The following is a 14,818-nucleotide window of genomic DNA, read 5'->3' as shown; positions in this document are numbered from 1 at the left end:
CATATAAGCTAAATAAGGGTTGAACTTCATGAAGGGCTGCATCAAAATCTTAGAAATATAGGGGTCTAAAATGGAACACCAATTTCTACAGTTTAAAAGAATAAATAAAATGCATTTTGCATACAAGGGGAAAGTTTTTTCTTTCAACTATTGAAATGAAGTTTCATAATGATTTCAAACATTCTATTACAAAATGTACTTGAACTGGATTTCAGATTGTTATCGAGGTGAGGAGGGCAGCTCTGGTGAATCGTCGTTTGGAGGTGGTGGAGGAGATCCAAAATCAAGATTTGGAAAGACACCAGGTGGTCTTTCTCGTGGGCTGATGGAAAGCAACTGGGAGGAGTCTCCTACAACATCCGCCCATCCGTAATGAGGGTCAGCCCTTCAATCAGATATCAAAAAATAAAATGTGTTAATGAGAACCTCATTCTCGTGGAGCTAAACTTTGATAGTACGAGTGTTAATTTCAAGATGAAATTCTCGGGAGAATTATCAGTAAAGTAAAAAATATGACTTACTCATAGTAAGTCTCTTCATCAACTACAATATCCCAGCTTTCGCCTGTTGTGCTCTTTCCATATTTGTGGACTTTGCTGTTAGACAAAGACCAGGAAAATTATTTACAGCAAAAGATTACACATCATATATGCTACATATATGTAATATGTCAAAAGAGAAAGCAGAAACCTTTTAAATATTTAAATAAATACATTACCAAAAAATAAGTTATCTTTGTATTAGCTATCTAATTAATCTGTATTCGCATATCTTGTTGATTATACAATGTTCTAACACAATTAATTGCAAAACTACGGGCAATACAATTTGCATTTAGAAATCAAAAGGTGAGGGGTTGAAGGCCAACATTAACCATAAAGCCACACAGATCCCACATATAGAACTTGTGTGGCACCAAAACTGATTGTTGCGTTACAGACATGCCGGGCTTTTAATTTTTAGGGACCCCGCAACAGTTTGGGGAGAGTGAGACTTTTATGCATTGCGAAAATGTTTATCACCTGCCACACATCAGAGGGACGCGCAACTATACACACGACGCGTTGTTTTCCCACAACTGTTATGCATCCAAGAAATGTGGGACACAGCCGGAAACAGGAGAAAAAAAATTGGCATGCGAATTGCAGTTTTTACATTACACCTTCCGCACCCTCATCCCAGTTTAGGGTAATTTGGTAGCACCATCCCTGAGTGGTTTTTTAGACATTTCTCTGGATTAACCTCAGCTGCTTCAATTAAAACTGAAGTAAAGGAAGTATTATTTTCTAAACTTGCTCATCTCAAAGTTCATCTCGAAGTTAATACAGAGAAAAAAGTTTGGGAGAAAATTGCCTTTTTACTTTGGAGCAGAGGGAGTTTTATGTTACTTATGACTCTTATAAGAACTTAATATGGCTTTTCATAAAACTAAATAATTAAATCTGATTTCACTGTAATAGCATTAAGAAAGTGTAGAAAGAGGTAAAGTATATAAGACTACAACCACTTTGCTTCACATAGATGCTGTAGGTGAATAGAAATAAAAAGAAGATTGCATCCAGATTAAAAGCATTAATGAGGCATACCCATTCCCGAAGTGTTCTTCTCCCCAAGTCCGTGACCAACCTAGATATCAGAGAAAAAAAAATTATGGACTGCACAGTAATTTAACAAACAAAAAAAGTCTAAGCAAATCATAATTTTTCATCAATTAAAATTAACAGTGGTAGTTCTGCTCATTTCAGTTCTGTATGTTCTGACAGGATCTAAAGTAATGAGCAGAATTTTTTTAAATAAAGATGTTCGCATTCTTATAATTATTTATATTTTCCTTTTAGCCCAATTATAAATTGTAGCCAAATTATCTTAATGACCTTTTAAGCCTTAAGGTTTGAAAAAATAGACCCATATGCCCCTGTAATTCAAAAAAGTTCCTTTTTGCCCCTGAAGTACTATATACGTATCTTTTTCCCTTGGACCGCCCAATTTACAATGGGGTTTTCTTTCCCGTAAATGGGTTTTTTTTCCCAGTTCAAGGTTAAAAAGATACGTTTTTAGTATTTCAGGGGTAAAAAGAAACGTTTTTGAACCACAAGGGCGGATGGGTATATTTGTGCAAACCTTAAGGCTTAAAAGGTCATTAAGCCTTTTACATATATTACTGAGGATCCAATATTTGAAAATTCAAATAAGTTTAAACCTGTTTATATTTTTTCACTTTATTAAATTTAACCTGGTCCAGTAGTTAATAGCTAACTATATTAATATACAATTTCAGTGCACACAAATGAAAACATACGGTCAGCACTAGGAGATACATGCCAGGTCTCCCCTTGACGAGAACCGATGCCAGCAAAAAATTTCTCCTCCCACTTGTCTCCCCATTTGGTTCCCAGTTCGGTCTCAGCCCATTTATCTGTCCTGAAATATAGATAAATGAAAATAAACAATTAATAATTATAAGCGACAGATGTATAATGCCGAGTGTACCTACTACCTACATGTCCACTTAATAATCACAAAGAAATTTGCATTTTCTGGAAGTAACTTCCAGTTTTCAGTAGACAGCCTATCAAGAATATCGAGTAAATGCTGTTTCGCAACAAGACCAGGTAAACAATCTTTCTGACTAAAATTTCAACTTTAAAGTAAATAACGTTAAGCGATTTGTTCTTTGGGTGCATAATCACAGACCAAGTCTCTTGCAAGACTCGAACCCTCTTCCTCTAGCTGAAGAGGGATAGCATAACAATGACAACCTTCTGGTTCGGTTTTGTCACCTTATCGATTGATATACACAAATTCTAGGCATGGTATGTACCAAGAAAGGACATGCAGCATCAAAACATGTAATAAAGAATACCATTTTAGAACTGATCCTCTTCCATCATAATGCTCTCCCCACTTCTCCCACCATGACTGTTCATTCAATTTACCATACTTATGAGCCCCTTTCTCCGTCCATCCTTTAGCGTCATATTTCTCCCACCTATGATTAAATATGGCATTCCATCAGTATTGAGTGTCTTATAGTCTAAGTAAACTGCATCTAGAAATGAATATTTACATACCAGTTCTCATACCATCCAGCGTTTTCTGTGCCCGACTTTGCTTGTTTTTGTGCACTCCTTTCTATTCTAGCAAGATTACTGCCATTTAACAGAGCAAGAGTTATTTCATCTTATTTATGAAAATGTAGATGGTGAACATTTTCTTATAATCGACTATAGTACTTTGTCACTGAAAAAGTGATATACATCTTAGTCTGGCTATAAATGATTGATCGTTACCTCCATTCATCTTGGTGAAGAACTTCTCGCCATGTTTCCCACCAGAAATCCCCTTCGGCATTTCTTCCCGATTTCTCCACGCCTACAAAATTACTGATGAGTTGATTATCAAAGAAGATGTGGAAGTCATTACAGAAAAAAGGATATATCCCTATACAGTCACGTAGAGTAAACAGCTTTTAGTATGCTTGAATGTTAATAAGCAATTATAAAGAACAAATTAAAACTAAAAACTCATGCTTAGTACAAATTATTAAATAAACTCAAAATTAATATATTATGAGATAGACTACTCTCCACGACGAAGTTAGGATACATGGAATTTCCAAAATAACATTGTTTATATTGATATAAAAATAGAAAGAAAACGGTAGCGAAAAAACATGTGATGTTCAGCACGATTCCGAACCAACATTTGTTCTTAGCATATGTTGCAAGGACACATATCTAAGCTACTAGCACACAAATTACAAACTAATTTGTGAATTTAAAAAGGACAGTATAAAACAGTAAGAGATCTTCTTCAGCTGATTTAATAAACAGACTGGCAAGAGTAAGAAGATGGCAGGATAAGTGACATACCAAGCTCTTTATATCCGGTCCAATCACTTTTCTCCCACCACTGTCAAGTAGATCAACAAATCCAATTAAATGCATCCACCTGGGATGATACTTAATAAGGTCACAAAATAATTATTTTCTTTTTAAAGTTACAGGAAGCAATTATATTTCTGATCATGAACTTAACAGTGCACCATCAATTTTTTATGTTTTGCCAGGTTCCAGATTTCATGATAACAAACAATAACATTCTAAAAAAACATAAGAAACAGAATTCCCAAAAAAATACAGTTTTTTTCATTCACATAAATGTTATCATGACGTTACAAGCTTCCACGAGAATTATGAAGTTGGACTGGTGTCGGGTCACTAATTAGCCTTACTACCATTCTTGTTCTTTATAATCATTGTTGTTTTAAACTAATTGGACAAGAATGTTATAAATTTCAATGAAGACCGAGGCTCGTATAGGGTGGGAATCAATTACTAAGATCTAAGCATTGAAATTGGTCTTAAGTAATGAAAAATAGCTCAAGTATCAAGTTTCTGGAAGAGTTGATTGGTCTGCAGCTGCTCCTATAATGTTCAAGTGCCGGTAAAAATGAGCTATAGGTGATTATTTAAATAATAATAATATAGCTGATTTCTTTAATAATTGAAACATCTGAATGAAAATTACGAGCAACACAGAGCAAAAAGTTATAAAATATAATCTGTAATTATATTATGTTAAAAATTTAGGAATACAATTTATTAAGAGTTTAGGAATATAAGTTATTAGCATTTCAGCTATATTTGAGAAATAATTACCAGGAATATTTAGGGTTGTAGTACTATAATAATAGAAGCACCTGCTTTCTTTCTAAAGACTTGAGTTATTGAAATCGAGGATTTCTCTTGTTATGAGTTGCGATCTAAACAAAATTTTCTCTTATGCAGATAAAAAATCTAGGGGTATGGTTCATTGTGGTTGGATCACCTTAGGACTAGTTGGTATTCTGCGGTAAATACACCCAAACGTAACCTTTTACCGGTTTACTTCATTCTAATTCTTAGTTCTGCATTACTCGAGGCCTTCCCAAAGCCTTGTGCGCTAAGTACGCAAGAGTAGCTGATTTTTGTTTTCTAATTGGGGAGGGAGTGATATTATTGTATTCTCCTGTTTTACCAAAATGCAATGGAGTTCGGATATGGAGTATCATTTTTATTTCAAAGGATTTAAACTATTCCTCATTACTTCTGATGAAGTTTGAAAAAGGCCCCTCAAATTGTCAGCCGTAAGTATTTGTTGGATGTTCCAACATACTTAAAACAAAACATTCTACTAAAATGAACACAAGGATCAATGTTACACATCGTTGACTTATTTACAATCTCATTAAACAAGACTTTCAAATATACTAAATTATACATTAAAAATCCTAAATAACATTTACCGTTTCTTTCCACTCCGAGGAGCCATCATGGCTTTGACCACCCATCCTTGCCCATCTACACCTGTATCCGTTATCGCCAATGTCTTCGCCACTTTCACGATACCAGGTACTACCATCTTCGTTAGTGCCAACCTCATTCACATGTTCATTTAGACTGATTCCCCAGTCCTTCTCATTTGCTATGCCAGTGTCTATAGTGAAAGCAGCAGCAAACACAATGAGCAAAAATATAGGTATAACATAGATAAATACGTATATATGTCATATAAAGGACAAGCTCAGACCCTCATATAATGTAACTACTATACCTCTTTTAGGAGGGGTATCACGGGACTGAGGACCAGAATTTCTCGGGGTACAGCGCGGGAAGAATTTTTCTTGTTTTGAAGAAAGACGAGATCTGTTGAAATTCAAAGGCCAATAGAAATTAGGAACTCAAGATGATGGACAGATATTTTAGTCACCACCAAGTAAAGAGTAACATTTAACTAATATAATTGACAAATACTTGATTAAACTAAATGCAGGAAGTGTTACAGTAAATGGTAGAAAGTTATCACTACATTAAATTCAATGGGATGTGATTGTGTCAAGATCCAGCAGCAATATGCAACATAGTAGCACTCATTCTATTTAGGAAGTTTAGCATTTTACAACATCATTGTGTAATTACGGAAGTTTCAAGAAGTAAATTTGCTAGAAGATTCCAATAAAAATGCAATCTTTATTAACATTCCTAAGCTAGCCAAGTAAATTTGCTAGAAGATTCCAATAAAAATGCAATCTTTACTAACATTCCGAAGCTAAACTAGTAAATTTGCTAGTAAATTCCAATAAAAATGCAATCTTTACCAACATTCCATAGCTAAACAAGTAAATTTGCTAATAAATCCAACTAAAAATGCAATATTTACCAACATTCCTAACCTAATTCGTAAAATCAACCAAATTCAACATCAAAATACTCGAAAAGGAGAGAGCTTTACCGAGACGAAGCAAAGGGCAATGCAGGAGTAAGATGACTCGGAAACCTCCTCGAAGAATCACCAACATTCTTGCAAAAAACAGGCCATTCATCCTGCTTCTTGCTTGATTTACAATGTCGAATTACGACAACTCTATCAGAACTACTACAGCATTTGATCCACGAGGACTGACTCAACTTACGGCGCTTCTTGTTAAGCTCAATCAACTCAATTCGACGTCGGTGATGACTAGATAAGTCTAGTTTGAGGCCATTAAACGGCGTCGTTAAGCCTCTTGAAGTAACCGCCATCTTGATCATTTATGATAATGCCATTGAATTATTCAACAATGGGTGAGTAAATAGTGAAGTGAGGTTTCTATAGATGCATATGTGTGTCTATTTATAAACCCTAAGACAGAGAGAGAGAGACAGACAGAGAGAGAGAGATTTGTTAAGAGTCCCAAATTGAGAGAGAGAGAGAGAGAGAGAGAGAGAGAGAGAGAGAGAGAGAGAGTCCTAAATTAAGTACAAACAACTGAGTTGAGCTTGAGTTGAGAGTTGTTGCTGTTGTCTAAGATTTCCCAAAATCTATCTTTTTAGTACATTTGTAGTATTCAATCCATCATTTTCAAATTTTGATTTTCGATTTTATGATTTCCGAAAATAAGTACTTATTTCTCGAAAAATTAACATTCTCAATATATTTTATCAATAATAGAAAAATAATTTTATGATTTCCGAAAGTGGGTACTTATTTCTCAAATATTAATATTCGAAATATACTTGATCAATAACAGAAATATAATTAATCAATCGTCGCATATACGTCAAATATTAACTATCTTTTAAGACTTTGCTTACAATAGTATTAGCATATATATTTTTCGAATTTAATTTTTGCTAAAAACATATTAGTGTATGAATGCTTTAGCCACAACCTTGACTGGTTGAAATTTCCCATTTTTTCTAACTAATAAATGAGAATACAATTGAATTTAATAATAGCAATTATAACTAATTGCAGACTGACAAGTGTCCGGCATCCACTGACCCACATCAGCAAGTGTGACAGACTGACAGTGATGGTTGTACATTGTACTTTAACTGGATACCTCTTACATGTAAGTATGACTTGGCACTTGCTATTCATAGCTGCCACTTGTCACATTTCTGTGTAAGCAGAGCCCTACCTCTGCTTCTTTTTCCTCTCTTCTTCCTCAACAAAAGGCAATGACAACTGACAAGTAGACCACAACTACTTGGCCAAGAAATGGCTCACAAAAATGAAGTAGCCAACTTCAATTCCTCACCATGTATCATCATAAGAAAGTAGGCCACATGTAACCACTTAATCTCATACATTATCCACATAATAGTCAGCAATCTAGTCACCAAACATGAAGCAGATTGCATTCAAAAGGTTGTAAATCAACCCAACAATACAGACAATAAACATCAAGGATACAGATTCTGGTACCTTACCATACCATACCATACCAAATAGCCAGGATATCCCGCTCGACTCGTACTGCTACACAAGCTGCCTTGAATGTATTATAAGACGAATCAATGTAGTATTCAATTCAGAGATCAGTTTGCAGTAACATAAAGAATCTGGAAAACAATATATGCAGCCAGCCAAGCTTAGCCTGTCTATGCAAAAAATTGACGATCTATTTACTACTATTAGTAACACAAAAGCTCTACCTGGCTGGAAAAAACAAGTAGCATTGAATCAAGAACTGCAAGGGAACTCAAAGATACCTAGATATTGACACAGGTGCAAAGTGCCATTTTGAGTTCTGGTTATCTTTTGTGAGTGTCACTTGTTTTTCCTAATAAATGAGTGTAGTGATATAGCCAAAGTCTAACAATAGGACGATAGGTTTAGAGGGAGATCGTGATCATAACTTCAACTATGAATCCTAGTTACATCTTTGTACTGGCAAACTATAATATTTATACGAATTTGCACAAAAAAATAAAGAAGGCAAGACAAATTTCTCTATTAATGCACAATTTATATCAAAGAATGTGTCGTACATATACAAAAATCATATTTCCTCCCAAATTGAATGACAAAGATGTGACTGCCTAACAGACTTGAAAAAATAAACTCTACTCGGCACTCTAAAGAATGAAAACCAAAAAACGACGAGGCAGGCTAATATCTTAAATGGACAAAGCATGAACAAGTGTCCTATTACTCTTTCTAATTCGAGAACAAAACATAAACATCAACAAAACTGAAGATAATAGGAAGAGCCTGAAGTATGTTCTAATCTCTTGCATTCCAAGATCAAGAACCTCAATCTTCTTCCCGTATCTACTTTTCCTTTCCATTAAATATCCATTTAAATAGTCATCTATGGAAACCAACTTCAGTTCGGAGAAGGTCTCAGATTTGAGTTCATCCATCTGGCGTGCACCCATGGTAAACAGTGTAAATAATGCACCAGACCAGTCATTTATAACTCTCTGAAATCCAAAAAGTAAAACAAGCGTGAAATATTTAACACAACTCGTCAGATAATAAGTGATGACAATCGATAGGAAATCCCTCCAGTTGCAAGCAAATCAATGGATGCATCCTAGGAAATTGAAGTGCAATGAAAGGAATATTTAGATTTTTAATGATAAGATAGAAAACATACATTAAAAGTTGGAAGATCGACAGGATTGAACATTTTAAAGCAATCTTTTGAGGAAGCTGTTGAATCTCCATAAATCTGCGTCCACACACCGTCAGAACATTAATGGATAATAGTCATTAAGGGAAAATTGATACCGCGCAGAACTCTGAAATACCTCAAAAGTGAAGGCCAAGGGAACCCTTGCAATGTCAAACATGTAATCTGTTGTTGTTCCGTGTGCGAGATACCTATTTGAGATTATAATAATAATGGTACAATTACTATAAGAACAATGAAAAAGGAAGCTGCACACTTACTCAATTTTTGAAAGAAGAAAGCTGAGCATCATCATATTATATATTAGTGCTACATTTTAGTGTAAAGCCTGTTCAGTCACATCTTTTATCATGCAAAAAGGGAATAAATATGCCTCACAGTGAATATCAATATTAAGCCCAATAAGAGCAATAAAGCTCATCTGCATAAGCATACGAATATCAATCTAAAGCCCAATAAGAGCAATAAAGCTCATAAGCATGCAAAAGTTACAGTCATGGTCATACAATTTTCTGATAGCAGACCGTATAAATAGTTTAAGATCTGTATACTGACCCCACAGACCCTCCACCTGACCCGACCACGCAGCGGTTGTCGCAATGAAAATAATTTAGCTTTTTAAGCATCAACTTCATTCTCTGTGATGGCAATCCATCCGGGGTTGTATTTTTGTGATCATATGGCATAAACAGGGCCTATAAACAAGCATCAGTTGAGAAAAATGTTTTTAGCAGCAAAGATGTAAATCAATTGTAAAAAACAAAATAGACAATCCCTTTTATACTTGCTACTATAATACAAAGCTGATTCCACAATTTACAACAAAAAAGTAAGGTAAGAGAAAGAGGAGCTGTCCACACAGGTAAATTGCAAGTACTGGTTTTAGATTTCTTCGAAGGAGGAATGACAGAATTTGAAAGACACAGGAATCAGGGGTATTGAATCAAAAGGGAAAAGATCATGTCATACCTCCATTCCAGAATGCATAGTGATCCACATGTGTGGTTCAAACGATGCAGAGAGGTTTCGCATCAACGAGGCTTCAGGCTCACTAAAGGGGCCAGTTCCAGGATTCTCTTCATAAGGATCATAGTCCTGGTAATACGTTGGAATTAAGGAGGGAATAAGGTAAAGAATGCTACAGCTCGCAGCATATCTTGGGCTCTCATTTTATGTTATTTAAAAAAAAGAACAAACAGGGGAACAAGAAATAGTAATGGTCTTCCCAGACATATTTTAAACAAAGCGGTAAAACAATTAATTAAAAAAGTTAGTGCTGGAAAAGCCATGAAGTCCTCATAGATTAGAACTAACCTTCTCCTTTTTTCCCCAGTCTACACTCCAATTTCGATTGAGATCAACTCCTCTTCCTGCACATTAACAAAAACTAAGCATCTGCACAATTTCAAAACAGTAATGTTAAATTTTGAATTACTAAGACAAAGTGCAAGACCATTTCTTCTTTCACAAAGATCTCCATCTTCAACAAGTTTGCGTCCATTAACATTTTCCATTGGTACCACCTGAAAGATCAATATACATAAGCTTTCTCATATTATTTGATGTTTCCTCTACCAGGCAGTTGAACAAACAACCAATATCAGATTTTTACCACCATGGTGAGTGGTGACTACAAAATTTAAGATAGCAAGGAAAATATCTCAAAAAAAAACATAACTTGCAGCAAATAAGCCCAATGCACAGTAAAATGTTAGGTTGCGTAATTGCCATGCCTCAGGCTTACAACTAAGATGTCTAAATATATACGGATGTCTCATCCCTACGGCTAGTTTAAACTGAATTTCAACATTACATGAAACTAGCAAGCACAGGAGATATGATAATCAACACTATTACTTGTAAAAACGTTCAGCAGCCAGAAGAAAGTTACCTTAATAATAAGCTTCTCCAGGGTGCGGTTTAATAAAAACTGATCCATCTTGGGTAGAAACTGTTCTTCGCTTAATATAGAGATGACCCGCAATGCAACCTCAGTTGTAATTAGCTCCCTCGCGTGCTGACCAAAACTCTGGAATACAAGCAATCATCTGTCAAAAACACCAGACATTACCAATCTGAAACAATCTAACCACTCTATACACACTTATAACTCCAAAATATCCAGCAAAATTATCCGACTTACAATAAGAATCCGAAACTTTGACTTCTCATCAGTCTCTTCTCTATTCTGGCAATATGTCACTACTTTAACATCAGCCTCATAGCCCCTATTTTTACCATTCAACGTTTCCATCTGTAGCATACATAAACCATAAACTCAATGAAAACAACTCAATCACATACCGCAAAGCCAAACATTTCCACAAAACTCACCGACAGCTTGTCCGGATGACGATCAACCAAACCTTTAATCTCTTCCAGTAATGCATCACTAAAAAACACACCAATTCAAGAACTTAAAATGTTTAACTTCATCAAAGATCACAAATTTGAACACATATCAAATCAAGATCCAATCTTTATCTTCTCAAATGATCAATACCTCATAATTCAACAAACCCAACAAAGATAAACACATAATCAACCACATACTTAACTAAATGATCCATAAAGTTACAACCTTTTTCCTACCATTAATTTTTTACCTCTATACACCATATAAATCAAGAATCAACAATCATTATGCATATACAAAACATGTAAGTAAAAACATTCAATATCTAGAATCAGAATCGAAAAGGGTCAAAGAATATTAGTACCTTTGATGATAAAGATCTCGATTAATGGGGGTAAAAGAAGGCAAGATTGGATCAGTTTGAGCATAAATAATGAAAAAATTTGAGATGAAAAAGATGAAAATGATGAAGAGAGAACAACTTTGTGGAAGACATCGACAACCCATCTGAATCTGTGTAGAAACAATGATTTACATTCATTTGATTGGTGTGTTCATCAGATTTGACAAATATTACTCGGCCTTAAAATAATTAACCTGCCACTTTAATTATAACATTTCTCTCGTTTGGATTTATGTGACATTTTTAACATTTTTATTTTAGGTAAGGCAATTAAATGAAGTATACTCGTATCAAAATGTTTTTAAAATCGTTCCGTGCTCATTTCTAAGTGTATTTATTGTATATCCAAATTAAAATTTAATAAATATCACGTTGTTGTCACTCGAGAAAAAAGAAATTTGAATATGAATATCTACATTTTTGAAAATTATACTCCCTCTGTTTTATTTTATTTGTCTCTTACCTTTTCTGCACACAATGCATTGACCGTATAGTAAAAATTATTATTTTTAAATTTTTTTTTTGTAAATAAAAGTTTAAGTTATATATTTTTATTCAGGAAAAGAAAATTTTAAAAATTATTATTTTAACTATGCGGTGAAAGCACCTAGAAATGAGTGCAGAGAAGTCAAACGACTATTAAAATTAAACAGAGGGAGTATATTATAGCTATATTTTTTTTAAATTCGTCATTGAGTTCGTGAAACTAATGCTAACATTAATTACAATGCTCACAAGTTTGTGAGAAGAGAAGAAAAAAGAAATATAGAAAGAAAATTCTAATAATCATGTTTTCTTAATTTTCTTCCCAAAAATAAGATTATTAAGAGAGAATTTATACCTTTTCCGTCTATACGTATATTATTTACACAAACTGTATCATAAATTATATTATATAACTGGAATTACATATATTATTTACACAAATTGCATAATATATATGACAAGAACAAATATAAATCATATTTATAAGCAAATTATAAATATACAACTCAAATTACATATATTATTTAAACAAACCGTGTCATATACATATGACAAGATTAAGTATAAATCATATTTGTAAGTAAATTATTCACGGCCAACTTTGCTGGGATACACCAGCCACAATGTTTGGCGAGTACTATCGTAATAAAATATTATAATAGGTGTCCGTCCAAGGAATGCTGAGGATAAATTTCCCATTCATGAAAGTTCTCAAAATTTAACAGGACTGGGATCCAAGGAAGCCAATGCCAAGAGATCAGGATCATGCACCAAAAGATTCATCTCTGGTTCATCAAGTGTCACCCATGCTTCTATCCCTCTCCCACATCTTGTGTCAATCAAAATGATGAAATTCATAAGCACATCACCTTCTAAACCAACATTACTCACCCAAACAGGCTTCCCAAACCCAAAATCTAACTCATAATATCCAAAATTACACCAGCTAGTACATCCATAGTGATCCCCTTCTTCTGATGACCCAAAGTTTCCGATATCGTTCATCGATTTACCCATCACTGCAGCCCCTTGATCACCCATCATGCTCTTCACGAATTCGACGTTAATTTCAGATACACCTTTCCTGACCTGATCTACCAAGCCCCAATACCCGAGCTCATCGTTCTTGGCCTTGCATTTTGCACTAGCTATCCAGATTATGTTCCCAATAGACTCGTCAGACAGATCTGGTGTAAATTTTTTCCTCAAATTCACTAAATGAGTTAAAAGCGACGATCTTCTGGCACCAAACCTCTTTTCTGATGCAGCCATTGCGCATTTCCAAAGAAAACCAGACACGGCCTCTACACGAGTAGGATGTTGCACCGCGATTTTTCCACTTGTCATAGTCTTAAGAGTGGCTATAGCGGAGGTATCAAATACAAATCTCCTTGTAGTACACTTCCCTTTCTTGAACAATGATCCCCACATGACCATTGATGCATCTTTGAGCCATAGTTCATCAGTAGGGAACAACAATGACCCGACAAAATCAGGATTCACGACTTTCTCTGATTCACAGGCAATGCCAGACCATGCTTTCAAGAAAGTGTATAGTGAAGCACCATCAAGAACTTTGTGTGAAATGCACAATGCAATGGCAATTCCACCGCACTCAAACGTGTTTACTTGAATATGAGTCGCTTGCACTCCACTACTTGATCCCGTAAATCCAAGCTCACAAGGTAGAAAACTACTTATCAGCTGAAGATTAGGATGCTCAAGAAACTGGTAAAGACTGTAACTGACTTTAGCTACCGCGAAATAAGCCCCTTGGTCATTACAATCGATGCAAAGATCATCTTTTATGATACCAGCTAGAGGGTAAAATCGAGTTAAAGTTTGTGACAACGATTGTTTCAAAAGGACTAGTCTTTCTTGGACATGAACATGCTTAGTAGCACCATTATCATTGATTGGAAAATACAGAACCATCGGAACGAAAGGAGCAGGGATGAGATGATCAAGCAGACAAAGCTTGAAAATTTTCAAGTGTTGAGGAGTTGCAGAAGATGGTTTGATGTTCTCTTCTGAAATTATCTCAACTTTCATCATTGTTGTATAAGAGAAAGTTAAAAAAAAATGTAGAAAATAAGTTATCACTAAATTTCTCCGAGTTGCTCTCGAGTTTTTTATGTAGCAAAGAGAATGTAGAGTTTCCGGAATTTGAACCGAATAAGAGAAGTGAAAATAAAATTAAAAAAAAAGTGATTATAGTATCAAAGATGTATGTGTATAATAGAATTTTTCCATTCCAGCGAGGAATTGCGTTGCAGTTTGTTGTTGTCTCGAACACTTGGGCGGACTTATTTAATCTACATAATGCTTATAGAAAAAAATTGTTATTCCACTTGTGTGCTATGAAAAGTATCCAACTTGAACAGGTGCATAGATGGTGGGCTGTACTCTTCAAATTTCAAAGTCTACCATTTCTTGCTGAGAGATTAGTACGTAGTACGAGAAATTTTAAAATAAGTAACTGATAACTTAAAATTAATAAATGACTTATGAATACTTATAAGTTACGTAAGTATTTGATTAATTTTACTTATAAGCCAAATTTTTTTTACTTAAATGAACTAAAATAAATAATTTTTAAATATTATTATCTTAATTCATGACTTTTAAA

The 14,818-nt window shown here is 34.6% G+C and overlaps 3 protein-coding genes across 3 annotated transcripts; all 3 read right to left on the bottom strand.

Moving 5' to 3' along the window:
- Positions 1-4: 4 nt before the first annotated feature.
- Positions 5-6,732, bottom strand: LOC141709074 (protein EARLY STARVATION 1, chloroplastic). Its single transcript, XM_074512973.1, has 11 exons — positions 6,274-6,732; positions 5,596-5,687; positions 5,288-5,478; positions 3,873-3,912; positions 3,291-3,372; positions 3,072-3,149; positions 2,864-2,989; positions 2,300-2,421; positions 1,587-1,626; positions 522-596; positions 5-385 (listed from the first exon to the last, which is right to left on the bottom strand). Exons 1-11 carry the CDS (start codon positions 6,570-6,572, stop codon positions 220-222), a joined length of 1,311 nt encoding a protein of 436 aa, XP_074369074.1. The 5' UTR covers positions 6,573-6,732; the 3' UTR covers positions 5-219.
- Positions 6,733-8,236: 1,504 nt separating this feature from the next.
- Positions 8,237-11,937, bottom strand: LOC141709075 (uncharacterized). Its single transcript, XM_074512974.1, has 11 exons — positions 11,665-11,937; positions 11,279-11,336; positions 11,088-11,198; positions 10,836-10,973; positions 10,398-10,467; positions 10,259-10,314; positions 9,914-10,039; positions 9,500-9,639; positions 9,063-9,135; positions 8,909-8,983; positions 8,237-8,732 (listed from the first exon to the last, which is right to left on the bottom strand). Exons 1-11 carry the CDS (start codon positions 11,805-11,807, stop codon positions 8,427-8,429), a joined length of 1,296 nt encoding a protein of 431 aa, XP_074369075.1. The 5' UTR covers positions 11,808-11,937; the 3' UTR covers positions 8,237-8,426.
- Positions 11,938-12,644: 707 nt separating this feature from the next.
- Positions 12,645-14,723, bottom strand: LOC141709073 (epi-neemfruitin B 7-O-acetyltransferse L7AT-like). The gene has a single exon (XM_074512972.1). The coding sequence runs from the start codon at positions 14,242-14,244 to the stop codon at positions 12,901-12,903; it is 1,344 nt and encodes a 447-aa protein (XP_074369073.1). The 5' UTR covers positions 14,245-14,723; the 3' UTR covers positions 12,645-12,900.
- Positions 14,724-14,818: the final 95 nt, after the last annotated feature.

This window comes from Apium graveolens, chromosome 2, assembly GCF_009905375.1.
Source record: "Apium graveolens cultivar Ventura chromosome 2, ASM990537v1, whole genome shotgun sequence".
Lineage (NCBI taxonomy): Eukaryota > Viridiplantae > Streptophyta > Magnoliopsida > Apiales > Apiaceae > Apium > Apium graveolens.
This window is presented reverse-complemented; position numbering and strand designations above follow the sequence as displayed.

Coding starts and splice junctions, on each gene's coding strand:
- LOC141709074 (XM_074512973.1), bottom strand. CDS start 6,572: ATGATCAAGATGGCGGTTACTTCAAGAGGCTTAACGACGCCGTTTAAT. Junction 3,373..3,872: donor GACCGGATATAAAGAGCTTG/GTATGTCACTTA, acceptor GTAATTTTGTAG/GCGTGGAGAAATCGGGAAGA. Junction 1,627..2,299: donor TGTATCTCCTAGTGCTGACC/GTATGTTTTCAT, acceptor TCTGATATCTAG/GTTGGTCACGGACTTGGGGA.
- LOC141709073 (XM_074512972.1), bottom strand. CDS start 14,244: ATGATGAAAGTTGAGATAATTTCAGAAGAGAACATCAAACCATCTTCT.
- LOC141709075 (XM_074512974.1), bottom strand. CDS start 11,807: ATGGGTTGTCGATGTCTTCCACAAAGTTGTTCTCTCTTCATCATTTTC. Junction 10,040..10,258: donor ACTGGGGAAAAAAGGAGAAG/GTTAGTTCTAAT, acceptor ACGTATTACCAG/GACTATGATCCTTATGAAGA. Junction 9,640..9,913: donor CTATGCATTCTGGAATGGAG/GTATGACATGAT, acceptor GCTTGTTTATAG/GCCCTGTTTATGCCATATGA.